The sequence below is a fragment of the Pipistrellus kuhlii genome, unplaced genomic scaffold (assembly GCF_014108245.1).
Source record: "Pipistrellus kuhlii isolate mPipKuh1 unplaced genomic scaffold, mPipKuh1.p scaffold_m20_p_3, whole genome shotgun sequence".
NCBI classification, from domain to species: Eukaryota; Metazoa; Chordata; class Mammalia; order Chiroptera; family Vespertilionidae; genus Pipistrellus; species Pipistrellus kuhlii.
In genome coordinates, this window is record NW_023425529.1 from 50,777,863 (window position 1) to 50,798,697 (window position 20,835).

Genomic DNA, 20,835 nt, shown 5'->3' on the forward strand with positions numbered 1-20,835 from the left:
AATTGTGTTAGGCAGCAGCAAAATATTTCATAATACTCTTGCTATGGTATCTTGAAAGCCAGAGAATGCACACAGTGCAGTTGGGGTTCTGGGACAAGAGATTTGGAGAAAAAGATATGTGTAGCATGAGTTGTCTGTTATTAGCTACTAGAGGTCCGGTGCATGAATTCATGCACCAATGGGGCCCCTCGGCCTGGCCTGAAGGATCAGGCCGAAAATGGCTCTCTGACATTTCCTGAGGGATCCCAGATTGTGAGAGGATGCAGGCCAGGCTGAGGGACCCCACTGGTGCACAGTTGGGGCTGGGAGGGACTGCAGGAAGGCTCCACGGTGTGTCCAATCCATCTCACTCAGTCTTCTTCTTCTTCTTCTTTTTTTTTTTTTTTAATATATTTTATTGATTTTTTACAGAGAGGAAGGGAGAGATATAGAGAGCTAGAAATGTCGACAAGAGAGAGACATCGACCAGCTGCCTCTTGCACACCCCCTACTGGGGATGTGCCCCCAACTCAGGTACATGCCCTTGACCGGAATCGAACCTGGGACCTTTCAGTCCACAGACCAATGCTCTACCACTGAGCCAAACCGGTTTCGGCCCATCTCACTCAGTCTTGATTGTCCAGCCAGACCCTATCAGTAAGCTAACAGATCTTAAGTAAGCCCTAAACCCAATATTAAACTTTAAGAGCCAACAACATTGTCAAAAGGTTAAGTATAATCTTCTTTGACTGCATGTTCTGCCTTCTGGACTCACTGGGGCTGTAGTCTCACCTCCATGACTCTCCCGGGTAGAAGTCCACTGGTTCTCCAGGGCTTCCCTGGGCATGGCCTATTTAGGGCTGTCTGCAGGGCCCCACCCCTGCAGCAGTCCTCTGCCTGGCCCCTGCCCCTGATATCTATGGGTTCCAAAGCCTGCAGCTCTGCCAGGCATCTTTTGAAATCTAGGAGACAGCCATGCCCCTATGGGTCTAGCATTCTGCACGCAGACAGAGATGGTGGAAGAGTTTGTAAAACCATGAAACTTTATCCTCCAGAGGGGTGACCACAATGACCCCATACTCGGGACCACTAGAACTGAATCTGGGGCAGCCCGGGGGCTCCGTGCTGGAGTGCAGAGAGCAGAGCCAAAGTTCCACCATGCCCAGACAGATCCTCCTTTGAAACCACACTGCCCCTGGGGCTCTGGCACTCCGTGAGGGATGAACAATTTCAAGGATTTCTGAATTGTCTTGGGGGTTATTTTTCTATGTCTTATAATAGCTCCCGCTTCTGTAGAGATGTATGACTAATCTTGCGGAATGGTGTTTTGTGCATTCCTTTCGTGTTTTTCTTTTTACCACACGTTCTCATTCTTTTCAGTATGGATGGTCTGAGAACTTTCCAAATACTTAAGTGCTGCTTCCTTTTTGATTAACAGTTCTGCCTTAATTTATTTTTCTCTTTTGTACATTTTAAATAATGCACATTTTAAAAAAATGAATTCTTACAAATTGTTCTGCAATGCAAATATACAATAGCTTGGGGGAAAAAAAACATTTAAAAAACAAAAGCCTGGGAGGTAGGAGTAAGCTGAAAGAGAGTAAATTTGGCAGGGGAGGGGAGGCATATGTAATACTTTCAACAATAAAGATTGAAAAAGAGAAACCAATGTAAAAAGTCAGGTCAAAACAACTAGAACAGTACAAGTTTTATATGGCTCTGACTTCACAGTTTCCTAATACATCACCAATGTCAGAAATCTGATCCTTCAGCTGGCTCCATTGCTTGGGATTTAAGGAAATGAAATACCTTTTCTTCTTGTTTCATGTCACTTTCTCCATCCATCCAACATTCTCTAATATCAGTTAGGACTTTTCCTTTCAAGTCGTGAACGCTGACAGACCTAACTTTCACAATCTGAAACATTATCTCTACTGTTTAGAAGGTGATAGGCTCTTGGAAACTTCAGTAGACTTTTGCTTCTTATTTTATGACTCACCCAGAGTCAAATCTTTTCCTGTCGCCTTATATTAGGACCGCCTTCTCCCCCACCCCCTTCTGGCAGCCACCACGATGCTGATTGTGTTCATGAGTTTTAGTTTTGTTTCCCACATATGAGTGAAATCATAGCTTTTCAATTTTCGCTTTTTTTCTGACTGGCTTATTTCACTTAGCATAGTGTTCTTAAGGTCCATCCATGTTGTTGCAAATGGCACTATTCCATCCTTTCTTACAGCTGTGTAGTATTCCATTGTGTATGTGTGCCACATCTTCTTTACCCAGTCCTCTTTTGTGGGACACTTTGGTTGTTTCCATGTCTTGGCCACAGTGTGTAATGTTGAAACAGGGATGTTCGCTCTCTCACTGCCCCACGCTCACCCTGCTGGGCTGCCTGCTCCCTCTGGCCCCACAGCTCTCTGCTCCCCCACTCTGCCAAGGGAAGTGCCTGCTCCTGCCAACTTTCTTCCTTCTCCATGCAGGCCGAGCCCCGAGCTGTTCTCTCCTCTCATTTTCCCATTTAATCCCGGTTGCCCACCTTTACGTGTTTCAGTGTGCAGGTCTCTCGGGTATGCATCTGTGTTGAGCAGGGATTTCTTTGTTCCATTATAGATGGTTAACTTGTTGAAATGTCCAGGAGAAAAGAAAAGTTGAGCCCTTATGCTGCCATTCCTCATACATCACCGGTTTTTTGCCTTCTTTATAGATTTTCCTGAAGAAACTCGCTTTTTCCTCTCTAACTTTTTGTCAACTTCACTGTCAGAATCACTGCCAGAAGAGCTTGAAGAAACAAGTTCCTTTGATTTGGGCAGTGGCTCCGCTTTTGCAACTGACCATCCCTGGGCTCGCTCTCTTCTGACTTCTTCCTCTCAGGAGGAATCAATGCCATTCCTTTCCACATTTTGCTTAGAAATGGTCTTCGGCTACATGTCCAATTTCATCACAACTTCTACAGTAGACATTAGAAGATGATCATAATTCAGCCAAGCTCTTTTCCACTTTATAACAAGCACTGTCTAACCCCATTGTCCAATAATATTTTCCTCATTTCCATCTGAGACTTCATTAGAATGGCCTTTATGTTCTGTATTTCTACCATTTTCTATTTAAGATGATAGGTATTCTTTTAAGAAGATCTAAACTCTCTCTATAGCTCTTGCTTTTCTTTCTGGGCTCTCACCAGAATTGCTCTCAACAGTCCATTTACAGGCAATAACCTTTTTCTAGTATGTACCTCAAAACTCCCTGTTACCCAGTTCCAAAGCCACTTTCACATTTGTAAGTATTTCAGGGAGCTCTCTGCAACCTCATTTATAGGGGTACTAATTCCATTCATGAATTCTTCACTCTAATGACCTAATTGCCTTCCAAATATCCCATCTCTTAATGCCATCATATTGTAGATTCAATATTAACATGAGAATTTTGGGGGAACACGAATATTCAGTGTATAGGAACCTGCAAAGCATATTACAGACCTGAGGATTAGGACAGGACATTAACATCCTTTTGGCAGTCATTATTCAGCCCACTATAATTGTCTTTCCAAAATTCTAAAAGTATAGTATTAGGGAAACTGTTTAGTATGGGATATCAATATCTAATTTTTCATAAATAATTCCAAGCTGGTTCATATTATTTTCCCTAATTTGCCCATTATAAAAACAACTTTAGTTAGTGTGACCCTTATTATAATTAACATTTTCAGAGTCCTTTAACTACATCTATAATTTACATCTAAAAATAGGTTTTGTGTTACTGACATTTTGTGGACCAGGCACTATTGATACCTCTCTTGTCTAGTTGTCAAAAGTTAATCAGTCAGTAGGATTTAAAAGATGGTCCACTTAAAAGAAACAAACAACCTTCGAGGACTAGATTCCAATTTTAATTCAGTTATGTGTTGGAAAAAGAAAATATTTGGTTCAGCTTAATTTCTGTTATAAAATTGGGTGAGTTGTCACCTAAACTTAAAACATTGTACATTAATTTGGCATTCCTATATCCTTTTATATAATAAAGAGGAAGCAGACAAGGGAGCATATTAATTCTTTTAGGTGAAAACGTGCCATTTTACTCAGTTAGTCTCTCATTGACTTGGCTACTAGAACGCAGTCCAACCTAATCTGACCTGGCAGCTGGTTGGCTTTCACTCACCACTTCAAGTCAGCTGACCCTGGATGCAAAGCAGGCAAAAGGTTATGTAATAGGAAGAGTTGACTTTTTCTTAGTGTTAATCTAAGCAAGGGAATGTTTGGGCCAAACCAAAAAAACTCTTAAATACTAGCTGCTACACATTCATCACCAGATTTAAGATGAAATAAAGGTATTTAATGTATTAGGGAGGGTTAGCAGGTTCATCTGTAGCCCAGACTTGATTAGAAGTATGAATTCTAAAACAGAGGACTCCTAAAATACTTTTCTCATGACCCTGTCTGTCTCATTGTAAGACATGTGTATTATTGATAGTATGTCTAATACTTTTAAACTTTCTACTTATTTTCATTGTCTTTGTGTATTTTCTTTAACGAATTACACTAAATGAATGCCAAAAAGTTTCCTTCTCATACTGGTGGATATATAATCTGTATTGTTGCTTATAGTTTTAAAAACTAAATCTTTATTTTATATTTTTGTTCATGCACATTTTGTTCATACTTTAGTAGTCCTTTTAATGTATTGGCAAAGAAATATAAACCTAGATATATGCAAGATGAGACAAAATGGTTTACAGTTATATGGAAAACAATACAAAATTAATAAATAATAATACATAAATAAACTTTGTGTTTTGCATACTCACAACTATAAATCTATTTTTGCCCAATCGTGTATATTCAGTTTTGCTCATTATTAAACCTTGGTCACAATGTACTGGAACGAGTGATAGCTAGTGGCTCAAATGAGGCTTGTAGAACTCAATTATACATGTAACCTGTGTTTTCTATTTCTTTAGATAATCCGGAGTCTGTTCTACCTCGCTTCCTCTCTATTGCCTTCAAATACCACACTTTGAGGAATAGTGACTGGATTTACCACGTCCACGTATAAACCAAAGAAGCCTGTTCAAGTGGGAATCTGTCAACAGGTAAAGCTATACTCTGTTTTCTTGATTATGCCCACAAATAAAAGCCATAAATTGTATAGAATATTATAGAATTGTGCATGGGAAAATAAATGAGGCCAATGCATGTGTATGATTTGGACCTTGACTATTAGTCATCGAAAGAATTGTTAATATGAACAGGTGACAAACTTGAAAGTATAATTTTTCAAGGGTTAATTGGTCTTGGGTTTACTTCACAATGATTCAGTTAAGGTATCATCAGATTTTAATTTATATGGAAGAAACAAAACAGATAGACGATAAGGAAGTGTATATAAATAGTGACTTGTAATTTGTAGTATGTGGTTACAATTTAAATTAAGGAAATATCCTGGGGGGGGGGGGAACAACTACAAGATCATATACTAAGATAAACTGCTAAATTGTGCAAAGAGAAGAAGAAAAAAAAAATACAGCTCTCAACCATATAATGCTTTCACTTTTTCTTTTTTTAAATATATTTTTAATGATTTCAGAGAGGAAGAGAGAGGGAAAGAGAGGTAGAAACATCAATGATGAGAAAGAATTATTGATTGGATGCCTTATGTTCACTCCTCACTGGAAATCTAGCTGGCAACGCAGGCATATGCTCTGACCAGGAATTAAACTGTGACTTTGGGGTTTCTGCAATGAGTTCACTTCTTCTATGAGCATAGATATTTATCTGTAAAATGGAAATCTCAACATCAACCTAGCTCATTAGTAAATTTTAATATTAATATTTATAACCTAATTGAATGTTAGTAAATTTTAGTATTATTCACTTGATATGATTATCTAAAAATATAGAATTAAAATTAGTTAGAAATGTTATGACTTTTGAAATGACTGAAAAATAAATCATCCAGTTGTATTTTTAAGGGTTTACTATAGCAGATGTAATAAAAGCTACAAGAGTTTAAACTCATGAATTAATAATGAAAGAATTTTTTTATCTTTATACAAGCAGGAAAATTGCAGAATAAGGACCTTAAATTTCATAATTATTTTTACACTCTGGTAATAAAACAAAGTAGATGTCCACATAAATGCCCTTTGGTATTTTCTTTAGTGTTCCTCTATGTTTTAAAAAAAGATATTTTCAGGCAATAAGAAATTTAACTACTTTAAAATATAGTAACAAACTTCACTAATATGTAAATTCAGATTCTTCAGACAACTTTCAAAGGCTGATTTAACACTCATATACAATGTCTCTTTTTCTCTTTCATTCTTAAGTATTTATACTTTTAAAAATGCATTATATCCAGTGCTCCTGTGCTGTAAACCAAAATTCAAATTAAATATATAGATGATTTTGGTTATTGCCAAGAAAGCAAACATTATTACAAAAGCAGACTGTAAATATACAGAAGACATTCAAATCTTTTCATGTCATCAGCGTGTATCAATTAATAGAACAGGGCAAATAAACTGTGACCAAATACTGGGAGTCCTAATCAGACCAATTACATAAGAAAAAAAATATCAAAGGCATCCAAATCGGAGTGGAAGAAGTGAAATTGTCTCTGTTTACAGATGACATGACCTTATTCTATAGGAACCTGAAGATTTTGCCAAAAACTATTGGAACTAATCAGTGAATTTAGTATTAAAGTTCCATAATCCAAACAAACATTGGTATTAGGGAACAAAGTTGTTTGTAACTTAGTATCAATTGTTTGAAATGTGTATGATCATTGTTTCCACAGGAGAGTGGGTTGTTCTAGACTAGGGGTGTCGAACTCAATCAGAGAAGGGGCCAAAATCTAAAATCCAGCCTAAATCCCGGGCCGAATGGTTTACTGAACAGTCATAAACTGTCATTGTGATGGAACGCAGCGGAGTGCAGTGATGACAGTGCGGTGCGGGCCACATTGCAAGGCCTGGCGGGACGGATTTGGCCCGCGGGCCTTGTGTTTGACATGTGTGTTCTAGACCATAAAGCAAACAGTTATGTTCCCCAGCATGTCCAAAAAGACAGTACCCGTCTTTTAACAAACAATAAAGTACTATTCATTTGACTAAGAAAATATTGCTACAGAAAATATATAAAACGTTTCATTCACAATTTTTTCTAAACCTATAAGATTAGAAATTATATGGTTGCAATTTCAACATGACCTAAGTTAATTTTAATGCAATTTCAACTTAGAAATGCGTTAAAATTAACTTAGATCAATAGAACCGTACAATTTGTAATCTTTCTAGAAGCCCAGTGCATGAAATTCATGCACAGGCAGTTCTCTCAGCCCCTTCCAATCGGACTTCCCTCTTGCAATCTGGGACTGCTGGCTCCTAACCATTCACCTGCCTGCCTGCCTGCCTGCCTGCCTGCCTGCCTGCCTGATCACCCCTAACTTCTCTGTCTGCCTGCCTGATCGCCCCTGCCCCTGCCCCCGCCCCTGCCCCTGCCCCTGCCCCTGCCCCTGCCCCTGCCTCTGCCTCTGCCTCTGCCTCTGCCTCTGCCTCTGCCTCTGCCTCTGCCTGCCTGATCACCTCTAACTTCTCTGTCTGCTTGCCTGATCGCCCCTGCCTCTGCCTCTGCCTGCCTGCCTGATCACCCCTAACTGCTCCCCTGCATGGCCATATCTTGCCCCTAACTGTCCTCTCTGCCTCGGCCCCCACCACCATGGTTTTGTCCAGAAGGAAGTGGGAAGTGTGGAAGCTGGCATATTACCCTTTTAGCAATATAGATAGATTATATAGGATATGGTTGCTTAAATGGGGGGGTGGGGAAGCTTTTTCAGCAGGAGAAGATACTATTGGCAGACAAAAACACATAATCCCTATATATGAGCTGATAGCCAGTCATATGCACTATACTACCAAACTGGTCATTAAAAAAATTGAACTGCTTTCTTACACCTTACACCAAAAGGCTGTTGTTGCCCTTAAGACACCTCCTCAGCCCCCATCCTAGGCTTTGCCTTTGCAGTTCACCAAGAGTAGGTTCTGATTGGTCGGTCTCTATGCTAGCCCTCATCAAAAGATCGGCCTTTCAGGCAGCCATTGGCTCCTCGCACTTCACCCAGATTTGGTTCAGATCGGTCTGTTTCTATGCCAGTCAGCATAAAAAGCTCCCCTTCTTAGGCAGCCTTTGGCTCTTCTGAAAAATCCAGAAGGCCACACTGACAGCTGTTTCTCTCTTTGGGTCTATCTCTGGGCCTGATCCACAGCCTTCACTGGGGCCGCTGATCAGACCCCGCCTCTCTCCCCGGGCCTCTCTCTGGGCCTGATCTGCAGCCACGGTGGCAGTGGTGATGCCATTAGACCTCTGGCCTGGCCCCGGGCTAGAGGATAATGGCCTAGCTTTCCACCCTTGTCCTGGGCACCCCACTGCCTCCATGTCCCCGCCCCCTCCCGCCTCCAGCCTGCTGTGATAGGAGCCTGTGGGCTGTGGGAGAGGGACCGAAAGGTGCTCCATGCACTTACAGGTGACTGGTCATCTCTCTGGTTGTTTAGATCGTGACAGCTCTAGGCTATTATTAGTATAGATAGGTTTAGAAAACAGATCTATGTTGAAATGTTTTTAAGTAACTTTAGGTGTTTTTTTTTTGTGTTTTTTTTTAATAAATGGTTATATAAAAACCTCAAAACATTTTGGATTAAATTTCTTTTTCAGTTTTAAGTGATGCTAGCTCAATTTTTTTTTATACTTAGAAATCAGATTGAGATTGCTTTTATTTTATTTTTTTTGGTTGGTACTTCAGTAACGATCTGAAATGTTAACTTCTCTTCAAGTAATGTTTGCTTTCATAAACAAATTAAATGCTTTCAAGTCGTAGCACACAGCAGTCAAAGTTACATACCTCATTTCATTTTTCAAGTACCTTTTCTGAAAAATTTCTGAGTACAAGGATAATAATATTCATGAAAAATTATATAGCTGTAGCTGTAACTGGAAAATACTATTTTAATGTGATCAAGAGTGAAATGTAAAAATTAACATAGGGTTTAAACCTGTATTTCATTATTTGAATACAGGTTACCCAACTTTCAAAGAGAAGAGCAGAAATGCCACCATCTGCAGGTGACCCACCAAACCCACCTCCTGATGGAGGATGGGGTTGGGTAGTGGTTGCAGCGTCTTTTATCTCCATCGGATTTTCATATGCATTCCCCAAAGCCATCACAGTATTCTTCAAAGAAATTCAGCAAATATTCAGCACTAGCTACAGTGAAATAGCATGGATATCTTCCATTATGCTGGCGGTGATGTATGGAGGAGGTAAGGTTCTTTTGAATAAATATAATTTTGAATTAAGAAAACAATTTGTCTACCCTACAATGTGGTACATGTAGCATCTTGATATATTAGAGCCCTTTTTACATATGAACCACTTAAAATCAACTAAATTGGTAATCAGAAGGGAATTTTAAATTTTATTGCTTCAATATCATAAACTATTTACATCATTTTAAGTCTTACTAGAATATTTGTTTGGATAAGGATTTCTTTGTACAAACTAAGATTTACTAAATCATAGACCTTCTAAGGGTCCATTTAATTTGGAATAAAGTCTATATTCTCCAGTGTTTCTATCATCTCTTACGATTGCTACAGTTAGTAGAAATGTTTTCTCCTGAAAGAAAGAAACTCAAGTTGTTGACAGTTGATAAGCCAAAGAAGTCCTTCACCTTAAGCTGTGAAAATGGAGTGTAATTATGTACCTTTGGACCCATTCAGGTTTGCATGATAGAAATAATTCTTTATCCGTGTAGTACTCATTAAATATGACACCTTAAAATTTAAATCGTTGCCTGACAATTATCTTGTTACATTTCATATTCAAATGAGGGTATTCATGAGGGATAATGAATAAATCAAAGTACCATGTCACTTCTGAGTGTTAAAAATTATGTATGTATAGATAGAAATGAATTGGTGCTTTTGTATGCCAACTATCTTCTTTAAATCAATTTCAGCAGCAGACCAGACTGTCTTATAGATGTTTTTAAAATAATTTCTTAAAATAATTTCTTAAAATATTTAGATTTGAGTTTTCATTTTTTAATGGTATATGTGACTTTAAGAGACAGGTAAAAAATCAGAATACACTGCTTAAAGTACTCATACAAATCATCTAGTGCAATTTGTTACTTTCAAGGTGAGGATAATGTGGCTCATAGTGATTGAACTATATCATTAGTAAAAATATCCAATATTTATTAGTATTAAATTTTAGCTAAGACCTCTCTAAATGTTTGCCGTGTGTCACCTCTAATCTTCTTAATAATCTATACAATAAGTATGAACTTCTCTCCATTCTGTAGCTAAGGATATAGAGAGAAAACAAAAAAAGTCTTTCCAACTCAAACAGCTCATTAGTGGCAGATAGAAATTGAGACCCCAAACATTTCATCACTGTGCTATTCTGCCTTTCTCATGTCTCCCTCTTTGCCTGAAGAAAATGACAGACCTAATTCAGGCCTTTGCCCAACCAAAGTCATTTGTTTAGTGATATAATAATTATTATTTAGTATATTGTCTGTTGCACACTAAGGTAAAATTTTTATCCCCGAGTAATCCTGTGTGTGTGTGTGTGTGTGTGTGTTCCACTTTTCTGTATGTTAGCAATTTTACATTAATTCAGTATATGTTTCCCATATCCTTTTGGTTATGTTAAATTGATGCATTTTTCCCCCAGTAGCAATAGGTATCTTTAAAAATGCTATTTGGCTATGTCATTGAAAAATTCTGCTTCTAAAACACTTTCTGAGTTTCTCCTTTGGAAGTTGCTTTAAGGCTTATGACTGCTATTTCTGATGACTGTAGAAGTAGTAGATACTGTGCTTCAGGTTTTCTTTCTCTATCCTAGGGGTCAGGGTTCTTTAATAATGATTTGCTAAAGCAACACACAGTCATCTTGTCCCGAGCTCCACAATGTGCTAATGTTAAATACATTAAATACAACTGAGACAGATTCCTTTAGTGAATTAACATTTCTATTGAATTTAGAATTCTGATCCTTTATATTCATAATTTTATGTTGAGAAGGTAGTTGATGAACTCATAAGCAGGAAAAATTTTGTATAACTTTTTAATTAAATCAAGTCTTAATTGACTTTATTAGTTTTAAGCAAACAACCTCTAAGTCTCAGTGCCTTGAGGCAATACTAGTTTATTTTGCTCAAGCAATGCATTCTCAAGCAGTGTTTCATCCAGTGGCTATGCCACCATGTAAGGCTTTGTAGTATTCCTAAATCTGCTCCATCCATCTGGACAGAGGATGAATGCAGACAGCATGGAAGATCAATGGGTTATTTTAGGGGCCAGATCTGGAAGGAAAAAAAAATGTCATTTTTGTACACATTCCACTGGTTGGAACTCTTATACCTCCCTACCTAGAGGCAGGGCCTACGGTTGCTGGGAAATGCAGGCTTCCTGTAGCATCCAGTGAGACTCAGATAGAGCCCGATATCTTAACAATCATCCTCCATTCGGTGGAAGCAGAAAGTGTTTATTTTTTCTTTAATATTTGAAAGATATCTATTTATAGAGAGGCCTTTTAGAATGATGATTATAAAATAAATCCAAAGACCATAAGGTGAAAAGGCATATAATTTACTATAAAGTGTGAATCTCTCTACCAAGTGACTAAAATATCCTATTCAACATAATGCTAATTGCATTAGCTTATCGAACATCTAAGATCTGACACACTCATTAGAGCTTAGCACTTGAGCTATTAATCACCACAGTGGGGTCACTGGGTAAGACGGAGTGTGGTCAGAGGCCTGGCCTATGATGTCAGGGCTGGAGTTTCTTGTAGTAATTAGTTGGCATCTGGGCTTTGGTTGCAAGGTATTATCTTCCCTTCTGATGTCCGTATTAAAAAATGAAGCTAATAATATGTATGTGGGAAGTTTGGGCAGGAATGCAAATGATATTTATCCCTTACTTCATTCTTAGAGTAACGGCATTAAGTTACACAACCCATCTGCTTGTCCATATGGTCTCCTGGACTTCTAACAGATTTCAGCAATAGGTCAAGCAGAGTGGTCACCCCATTAATAAAGCACTAAGTAGAGGCAGAAAATATTAAATTCAAACTTTCCATATTGTTTTACCTTAATCAATAAAGAAATAAAAAAAAATGGAAACAAGGATTTATTTTGTAAACAGTGATTCCACAGGATTACCTTTTAGTGCAATCTTTAGCTTTGTTACTTTATCAAAAGATAATGTGAACATGGTTTAAAGATTTGGGGCTGCCAGTATCTGTGAGGACTGCACGTTGTTTTTCTGAGGATGTGTTTGTTACGGCTCGGAAGACTCCACCATTTTAGAGAGGGTCGTTGGCCCTATCTTCCTGGTAACTTACTCTTCTGTTTTATGTGAGTGGTGTGCACCAGTTGTACTAAAGCAAGGGTGATGGTTTCATGGTGCACTGCTCTACACAGGAGACCAAGCGTTAAACCAGTGTGTTTAATAACTGGAGGTCGAGAAGCAGAACATTTTTAGGCATATGAGGTTGGTGGCCATAATATGCAATGTGTATTTTTCTATTCTTTTTAAAGTCTAAAAGAATGTATTATTTTGCTTTATGCTTTAAATATTTTGCAAAATAAAGGAGACAAAATAAGTTACATAAGGCTGGGTCTTAGCTTCATTGATAAAAAATAAAATACAATAAATTCCATTCCATTTTTGTGTTGGAGATACCAAAGGCTTTCATTTTAGCTTCACAAAAACTAGAGAGAACCAGGTACACACGGACAGTCCTGCAGGCTGGGTTCTTCTTATGCCTGAGCCACAGTAGATTGTTTTTCATCCAGGAACGTAGATATTGCTGAAGTTTTCCTAGGAAGCACAGTACAGTGTGGCAGGAACTATTTATTGTATTATGTTCACCATTCATCCAGGGCACCTGTGTATTTTGCAGCTTCTTTACACGTAGGTTGAGGCCAAGTGACTGGTTCTGACCAATGAATTGTGAGTGGAGGGATATAGTCCCCTGACCCCCAGACACCTGGACAAGGCAGTTCCAGCTGGTGTACATCTTCCCTTTCCCTCTTCCCTACTGCAGCAGACTAATTTCATATGACATGGCTACAAGGGGAAGGTCCTTGGTCCACTTATACTTTGAATAAATAAGAAACATTTTGTATTATGCTTCTGAGGTGTACTATGTAAAACAACCTAGGTTATACTGATCAATACAAACACAAAGGGTTAGATTGTTGTGAAACTACAATATACTAGCAAATTATGTAAATTACGAGAGTCCCAGTGCATGAAATTTGCCCGGTCGAGGGGATGATTTGCATGTTAGCTTTTATTATATAGGATAGGATGAGGGGGACTAGTACAGTCTATGGGATGATCTTACTCACTTAACTTATGTCATGAGAAGGTTTGTAGGTGTGCTACTTCTTCAAATCTCTGTTAAAGAAGAGGAAGTCTTCAGTATCTCAAGAAGTGAAAAAGGAATTATAAGTGGAAATCATAATTGCCAGGTTTTTTTTGGGGGTGGGGGTGGGGGTGGGATTAAAGTGAGAGGCAGGTAAGGCACAGAAATAGGGACCAAATCATGCTCATGCAGCTTTCTATCATTAAAGGTCTCTCTCTCTCTCTCTCTCTCTCTCTCTCTCTCTCTCTCTCTCTCTCTCTCTCTCTCTCTCTCACACAAACTCTCTCTCTCTCTCTCTCTCTCTCTCTCTCTCTCTCTCTCTCTCTCTCGACAGGAGAGGAAGGAGGTAGGGATCAAGGGCAGATTTCAGGAATGCTCAGCCCTGTGAAACTTTTCCAGGAGACACTTTCCCTACAGAGGGCTGACAATCCAGTTCAAATAATATTGAGATAAAACTAAATGTTATTATATCATTACATATTTTATGCACTTGTGTTTTAGTTGCAAATGACGAAATCCCGATTCAAAGCCCCTATGATCCAATGAGAAAGGTTCCTACGTACACATCAAGGTTATATGAGGTCATGAGTAGGGTCCTATCCATCAGAATTGATAGCCTTATAAGACAAGGGAGAGAGAGAGAAAGAGAAAGAGAGAGTGAGAAAGATCTCTTTCTCTCTGTGCCACACACCAAAGAAGCGCCAAATGAAGACAGCAGGAAGGCAGCTAGTTTGCAAGGCAGGAAGAGTGCTATCACCAGAAATCAAATTTTCTGGCACCTCAATCTTGGACTTCCAGCCTCGATAACTGTGAGAAATAAATTTCAGTTGTTTAAGACATTCAGTCTGTTATATTTTGTTATAGTAGCACAAGCTGACAAATACAGGCAGTGTCAAGCTTGATGTCTTTGATCTCTTTTATACTCTGAATTGCTATTAGTCCTTCTTTAACTAAGTAGATTAGGTATATGATAGATATATGTGGGATTAAGTTCCTAAACGAACATGGTGCCATCTAGCATGAAATACTTTCCTGAACTATATTGGTTAATTTTAAAACTATCCTATGGCCGAAACCGGTTTGGCTCAATGGATAGAGCGTCGTCTTGGGGACTGAAGGTCCCGGGTTCGATTCTGGTTAAGGGCATGTACCTTGGTTGTGGGCATATCCCCAGTAAGGGGTGTGCAAAAGGCAGCTGATCGATGACTCTCTCTCATCGATGTTTCTAACTCTCTATCTCTCTCCCTTCCTCTCTGTACAAAATCAATAAAATATATATTTAAAAAACAATAAAACTATCCTATGGATATTTCTTTCTGAAGAAGGAACTATTATACAATCCCTCAAACAGCATTTCTATGAGGATTGAGAATATGCAACAGGTTGTGTTTGTTTTTTTTTTTTTTTTTTTTTTTTTTTTTTTTTTTTTTTCCAAATAACATTTCAAAGGACCTTATAAAAATAGAAATTTCATGATTTTATATACAGTGAGTGAGTTAAGTCTCGTGGGTTATGTCAAAGAATTGGAAATACCCAAATACCCCTTCTTCCCCTTTTAAAATTCTCACCCAACAATATTTTTAAATTGATTTGAGAGAGAGAGAGAGAGAGAGAGAGGGAGGAAGAGATAGAGAAAGAGAAAGAGAGAAAACATCTATGGGTTGCCTCCCATATGCACCTGAAACCTAGGTATGTGCCCTGACCCGGAATCGAACCCACAATGCTTAGTTGCACAGTATGATGCTCCAACCAAATAAGCCACACTGGCCAGAACTGGAAATACCCTTTGAATGGGTATTTCTTTCTTTGTTATAGCAGTAGTGACTTTGGCCGACTAATTGCACTATTCCAGAGCAGTTTCTAAATGCTCAATCCAAATGGCTGTTCTTGAGCAAGAATTTGTTCATCTGGTTAGAATTACAAATGCAGATGTGGGGGTCATAGGTCTGACCTTAAGGCGAGGCTTCTGGCTGTGGCAGAAACTCTAGCTTTGCCCAATTATTGCTCAAATATCTGTGATCATCAGAGGAAGGGATATAAAAGTAATCCAGTGTCATAGTTGGGGAGAAAACCTTATATAATGCCACTCACTCATTCATTCATTCATCCATTCACCCTACAGATATGCACTGAGCATCTGCAGTGTGGCTGATACAGGCTTGGCTCTGGGAAAGCCACATCAGGCCATCAGACACAGGCTGTATTTTCATGATCTGAAATAGATATGTTCACCTTCATTTGATTACACTTATGATACAGACAAGTAAAGAAACACAGTAGTTGCCATGGAACTATATAAACATTGAACGTCTTATAGCTGAGTGATCAGGAAATGTTGCTTTGAACTTGAAGGAAGAGGACACAGCATTAAATCAAAGGAAGGGAAATACTTCAGACTCACCCGATCTCTTCAGATGATGAGTAAAACATATCTGTCAATAAGACTCTGAGTGAAATCTGGGTAATGAACAAAGGGGAACAAAAGGAAAAACATTTTTGTATGTGTAAGTGATTTGGAATTTAAAAATGTTTTTTCATACTTTCACCAGGAGACCCAATATTCATGACTTACACTGATATAGAAACAGGAGAGTCATTTATAGACCAAAATCGTGAAAGCATCACTTTCGTCCTTTTAATTAAGAGAAAAGAAATTATACAGTGAGTTACAAATATTTGAGATGTTTCCTCCCCTGGTGTACACTGCTGTAATGCTAGTGGGAAAATGAAATGGTATGTGCTGGGGAAATGACAGCTGTGAAATCCCTGTGGCACAAATAATAGATGGTTGCTCATTGGACTTCTGGGCAAGAACTGGGCTATGGAAAGTATTTTGGAAACATGTCTGTCTCTGTGTTGCAGACCTCTATTATCTCCCAAAGAGTGGACATGCATCTAAAAATTGAGAAACTTTTAAAAGCCTCTGGATATTCTTTGACCCTTGTTGTTTGGGACAAACTTTGTTTCTTTTGTCTTCTGTGTTTTCTCTATCAGAAACATGCAAAGGGTTGAATTTTATTAATCTTATTTAGAGTGTACTTGAACACTTAGAGGTTGTCATTAACCTTCCAAATGCTCTTGGGTATAAGAAGTATTTCACGATTAGTTTAAAATACATGGAAAAGATCTATGTTGAGAAAAAGAAAAAGAAAAACAAGTTTAAATAAGCCTTTTCTCTTGAACATTGCTCCTATCAAGAAATGATGCATATTTTTTAATATTTTAAATTTCTTTATTGATTAAAGATATCACATATTTGTCTTCAACTCCCCATTCCAGTCCCCCATCCTCCCCACTCATCTCCCCATCCCCTTATTGTCCTTGACTGCTGGTCCTTTGGTTGATCTTTCTCTTTTATCCCCACCCTCCCTTTGAGGTCCAACAGTCTGGCCCATGGCTCCTTATCTTTGGGTCTGTTCTTGTTCATCAGTCTATGTTGTTCGCCATTTCCCCTAGATGAGTGAGATCATGTCCTACTGGAAATATAAGAACCAAAAAAGAGACAAGCAATAATGGTTATTCTGAAAGGCATATGAATCAGTCTGTAGTGAGCTTCTTTGAAGAAATGATATTAAACACCTTTATGTTGTGGCCAAACTATTACTAGAGCTGTCTCTTAAATCAAACATGATATGTCTTTGAAGCTGGATAAACTTTCCAAGGGCAGCATAACCTCTACTCCACAAAGTTGGCTCCCATATCATCTCATACACCTCTGAACTATAAGTTTGAGGCAATTCATGAGTGTTTGCGGAAGAAACTACTTGCCCTGGCAACCTGGGCCATGAATACTGTTAGCATTCCAAAATATTCTTGTGGGAGAAAAAACAAAACCATTTTTATTCACTTGGTATTTTAAATTATATTTTATTGATTTTTTCTTTCTTTTTTTTTTTTAAATATATTTTATTGATTTTGTACAGAGAGGAAAGGAGAGAGAGAGAGCGAGCTAGAAACATCGATGATAGAGTCATTGATCAGCTGCCTCTTGCACACCCCCTGCTGGGGATATGCCCGCAACCAAGACGCATGCCCCTGACCGGAATCGAACCTGGGACCCTTCAGTCTCCAAGCCGAACTCTATCCATTGAGCCAAACCGGTCTCGGCATATTGATTTTTCTTACAGAGAGGAAGGGAGAGGGATAGAGAGCTAAAAACGTCGATGAGAGAGAAACATCGGTTTCAGCTCACTTGGTATTTTAAATTTATGTTTGTGACCTCTTCTTTTGTCTCTTTGACTAGTTTTATTCTCTTAGGTAAAATGAATACACAGCCGTTAATGTTTTATATATGTGTATATATATATATTGAATAATTATTATATAGAGATTAAAAAAAAATCTACCTATTTGTGAAGAAATAAACTTCATAAGAGGAAGTATGAAAGTAGAAATGCTTTATATTTTCTATACTTTAAGCATTCATTCTCCCTAGGGGTAATACTATCTCACAAATAATCTTAATTTTTGTTTTGGTTTCAGAATTTTTGTTGCATTAGCTAAGTTGTGAATATTTATTGACCATAGGATGAAATTAATAAGGCCAAAATTAATTTATCTAACTGTTTTACTTCAATGATACGTACTACTAGTATTCATGTCCTTCCAACTGTACCTGTTTTTTGTTTTGTTGTTGTTATACTTTTCCTAAGAGTTGTTCCTTTCACTTATTTCTTTGTAGTGCATAACCATTGGTTTTTTAAGTGAAGATGAAAATCTGATTTTTTAAAACTAAATTCCTAAACAAAAGAAGCCTCCCTACCCTTCTAGAGGTACTGTCACCTAGTGGAATGGTGGCAAAGGAGATGGAATTGGATTTGGCTGTGTTGAGATTGTGGTGCTGCCACTTACTAGCTGAGTGTTTCATCATGTTATTGCATGCATCTTTTTTCAATTTATTATAAACAAAATGTCCACACTCTTTTTCATGTGTGTGTGTGTGTGTGTGTGTGTGTGTATTTCTGAACTTCCCTGTAAGTTCTTTTCATCTCAATAATAAAGAACAGTGCAGTTATCTGGGCAAACATCCTCAGCATCCACACCTGTGTATGTTATATTCTATTAAGGTAATGTCCCACCAGTGAGCTTCTAAAAGCTGTTTTGAAAACTCAAAATTATCCAAAGACCTGGATAATGTCTCCAGTGTGGAAAGTAGAAAAAAATGGTGTTAAAAAGGAAAGTATCATTTGATAATGCCGATTTTGCCATAGATCTCAACCTAAAAGTATTACAGATATAAAAAGATTCATCTATTACTTAGATGATATGGTACCTATCTTTCTTCTGGAAATTGTCTACTAGTAAAATAGATGTTTTAACTTTTAGTCCAGGGCTTTATGCTTTATCTTCTAGGATTGTTTTCCCTCACTTTTTGTCATTTAGAGATTCTAATACATTATGTGCACAAATGAGCACTACATATGGTAACATGATTCAACCAGAGAAAATTCAAAACAGAGAAGTGAAATGGATCTGAAACATATTTTGTGAGTTTGTATTTGTTTTTGAAATGGAGAAAACCTCTACTATCAAGACAGACAAATTATCATAGATTTTTTTCTTTACAGAGTAGAAATACCAAGTCTAAAAAGAGATATAATAATACAGTATGATGTCCTGAAGGGTATGGATTATATGAATGGATGTATTAACTAAATTCCACAATATTGGAATTGCAGTGAGAGAGGAGCAGAAACAGTAGGGTCTGAGAGAATCCTGAAAAGATAAATTTTGTATTAGAATGATAATTCAATAGAATTTATGATCCCAATAAAAATGAGTTCTATCAAATTTTAGATAATCAAATAAAGTTTTGATAAATTTATGAATGATAGATCTAGATATAAATAGAAACAAATGTATTTAATATATATTTCTTGTCAATTCATCCTTATTGGAGATTGTTGAATTATAATTTTACTAAATGTAAGATAGCATGTTAATCTTTCAAGGAAATGTTGGAAACCTCTGTCTGACTTTAAAGCTCATATTTCTGCTTACTTTATGTTCTAATTACATAATAATTTATTATCACTATATCTTATTCTTTTCTCTCCTAATCTTCAGATTGGGATAATGTGCAATAACCATGTATTTCCTCAAATCCATTGTGGCATCATTTTCAAAGAGCACAAAATTGGAAGGACAACAGATTTGTCCCAGCTTAAAATTTCCTTGAATTATTGTTGCTTATGTATTTATAGTTGACTAAAATTTCTTATTAGACTATGTTTTCTTTTTCTTGTAGCACACATTTATGAATTTTCTCTGTTTGCTTAAAATATTATACTCTTATGAGCACATAGTTATTATAGTTCTCAGGCTAATAAAAATATACCTTTCTATTATGAAAAGAGCCAGTGAGATAGTGTGAACATCTGATATCACTAAAATAAAACATAAAGTCTACTTTTGAAGTCAGGTAGACCTAGAAATTTCCTGTTTCCAATATCTCCTTACGCATCTCATCTGTCCTTTTTGAGCTTTAGTGATTTCCCAAAATGGGAGGGAATGGTGGACTCTAACTCAGATATTTTGTTGTAATAACAAAAGTAGTGTATGAAATAGACGTCGTCGTCGTCATCTTCATCATCATCATCATCATCATCGCCACTGTCACCATCACTACCATATAAAGCCTCTGCATAGAGAACCTAATTCCCATATTTATATTCTTAAACTTGTCCTTACCAATAACTTCAAAACCTTCATAATCTCGCCTTTCTAATATCTTACCCTTCACTACTAACTCTTTCTTCCTGCCCATTTCCTTCAGTACCTGAGCTATTCTATCCCATCAACCCCAATGGTGCTATGCATCTACTAATGCTGCCACTCACCACTGCTCCCTTCATGCCACCTTTCCCTCCTCACCGCCCCAAGTATCAGATTCAATGATTATCACTTCCTTGCATACAGTTTCACTCGCATACCTTTCACTCCTGTTCCTGTATACCTTGGTGAGACCAGGCTGGTCAAAGTTGGCTCTCCACCTGCTCAGTGCCTACATCTGCACAGCTGGATGGAACTTTAGGAAAACGTGCTGCAGGACTGACTGGCCTTTTTAAATTCATGATCAGTAATCTCAAGGGCAGCCCTTAAGCTGCCTGGTAACCATATTATATTCTGTTGCCTCACTCCAGTCTGTCTCCCTTCCTATGAGATGATTATTTTTTTTATTGAACCTTCATTCACAAAATCCACTATCATTCCCTCATTAATACTTCATCCCAGGTGATAACTTTGATTCTTACTTCCTTTACAAGGCCAAAGCAATCAGAACTGTCACATGTTCCTATTGCCACATTTTCTCACCTGTTCACATCTGGGCTTATATACTTTACCTTCTCTGCTATAGTGGATATACCTTCTCTAGCTAAGCTCACCCCCTGTACTCACACATTTTATCTTACTGTT

The 20,835-nt window shown here is 37.7% G+C and overlaps 1 protein-coding gene across 2 annotated transcripts in view; it reads left to right on the forward strand.

The window, feature by feature from the left end:
- SLC16A7 (solute carrier family 16 member 7) overlaps nucleotides 1-20,835 on the forward strand; it is a 130,996-nt gene that overhangs the window by 67,314 nt on the left and 42,847 nt on the right. For both annotated transcript variants that reach the window (XM_045588199.1, XM_036456382.2), the window contains exons 2-3: nucleotides 4,934-5,065; nucleotides 9,050-9,293. In XM_045588199.1, the coding sequence (XP_045444155.1) occupies nucleotides 9,080-9,293 (214 nt within the window). In that variant the 5' untranslated portion in view covers nucleotides 4,934-5,065; nucleotides 9,050-9,079. The remainder of the gene's footprint in view (nucleotides 1-4,933; nucleotides 5,066-9,049; nucleotides 9,294-20,835) is intronic.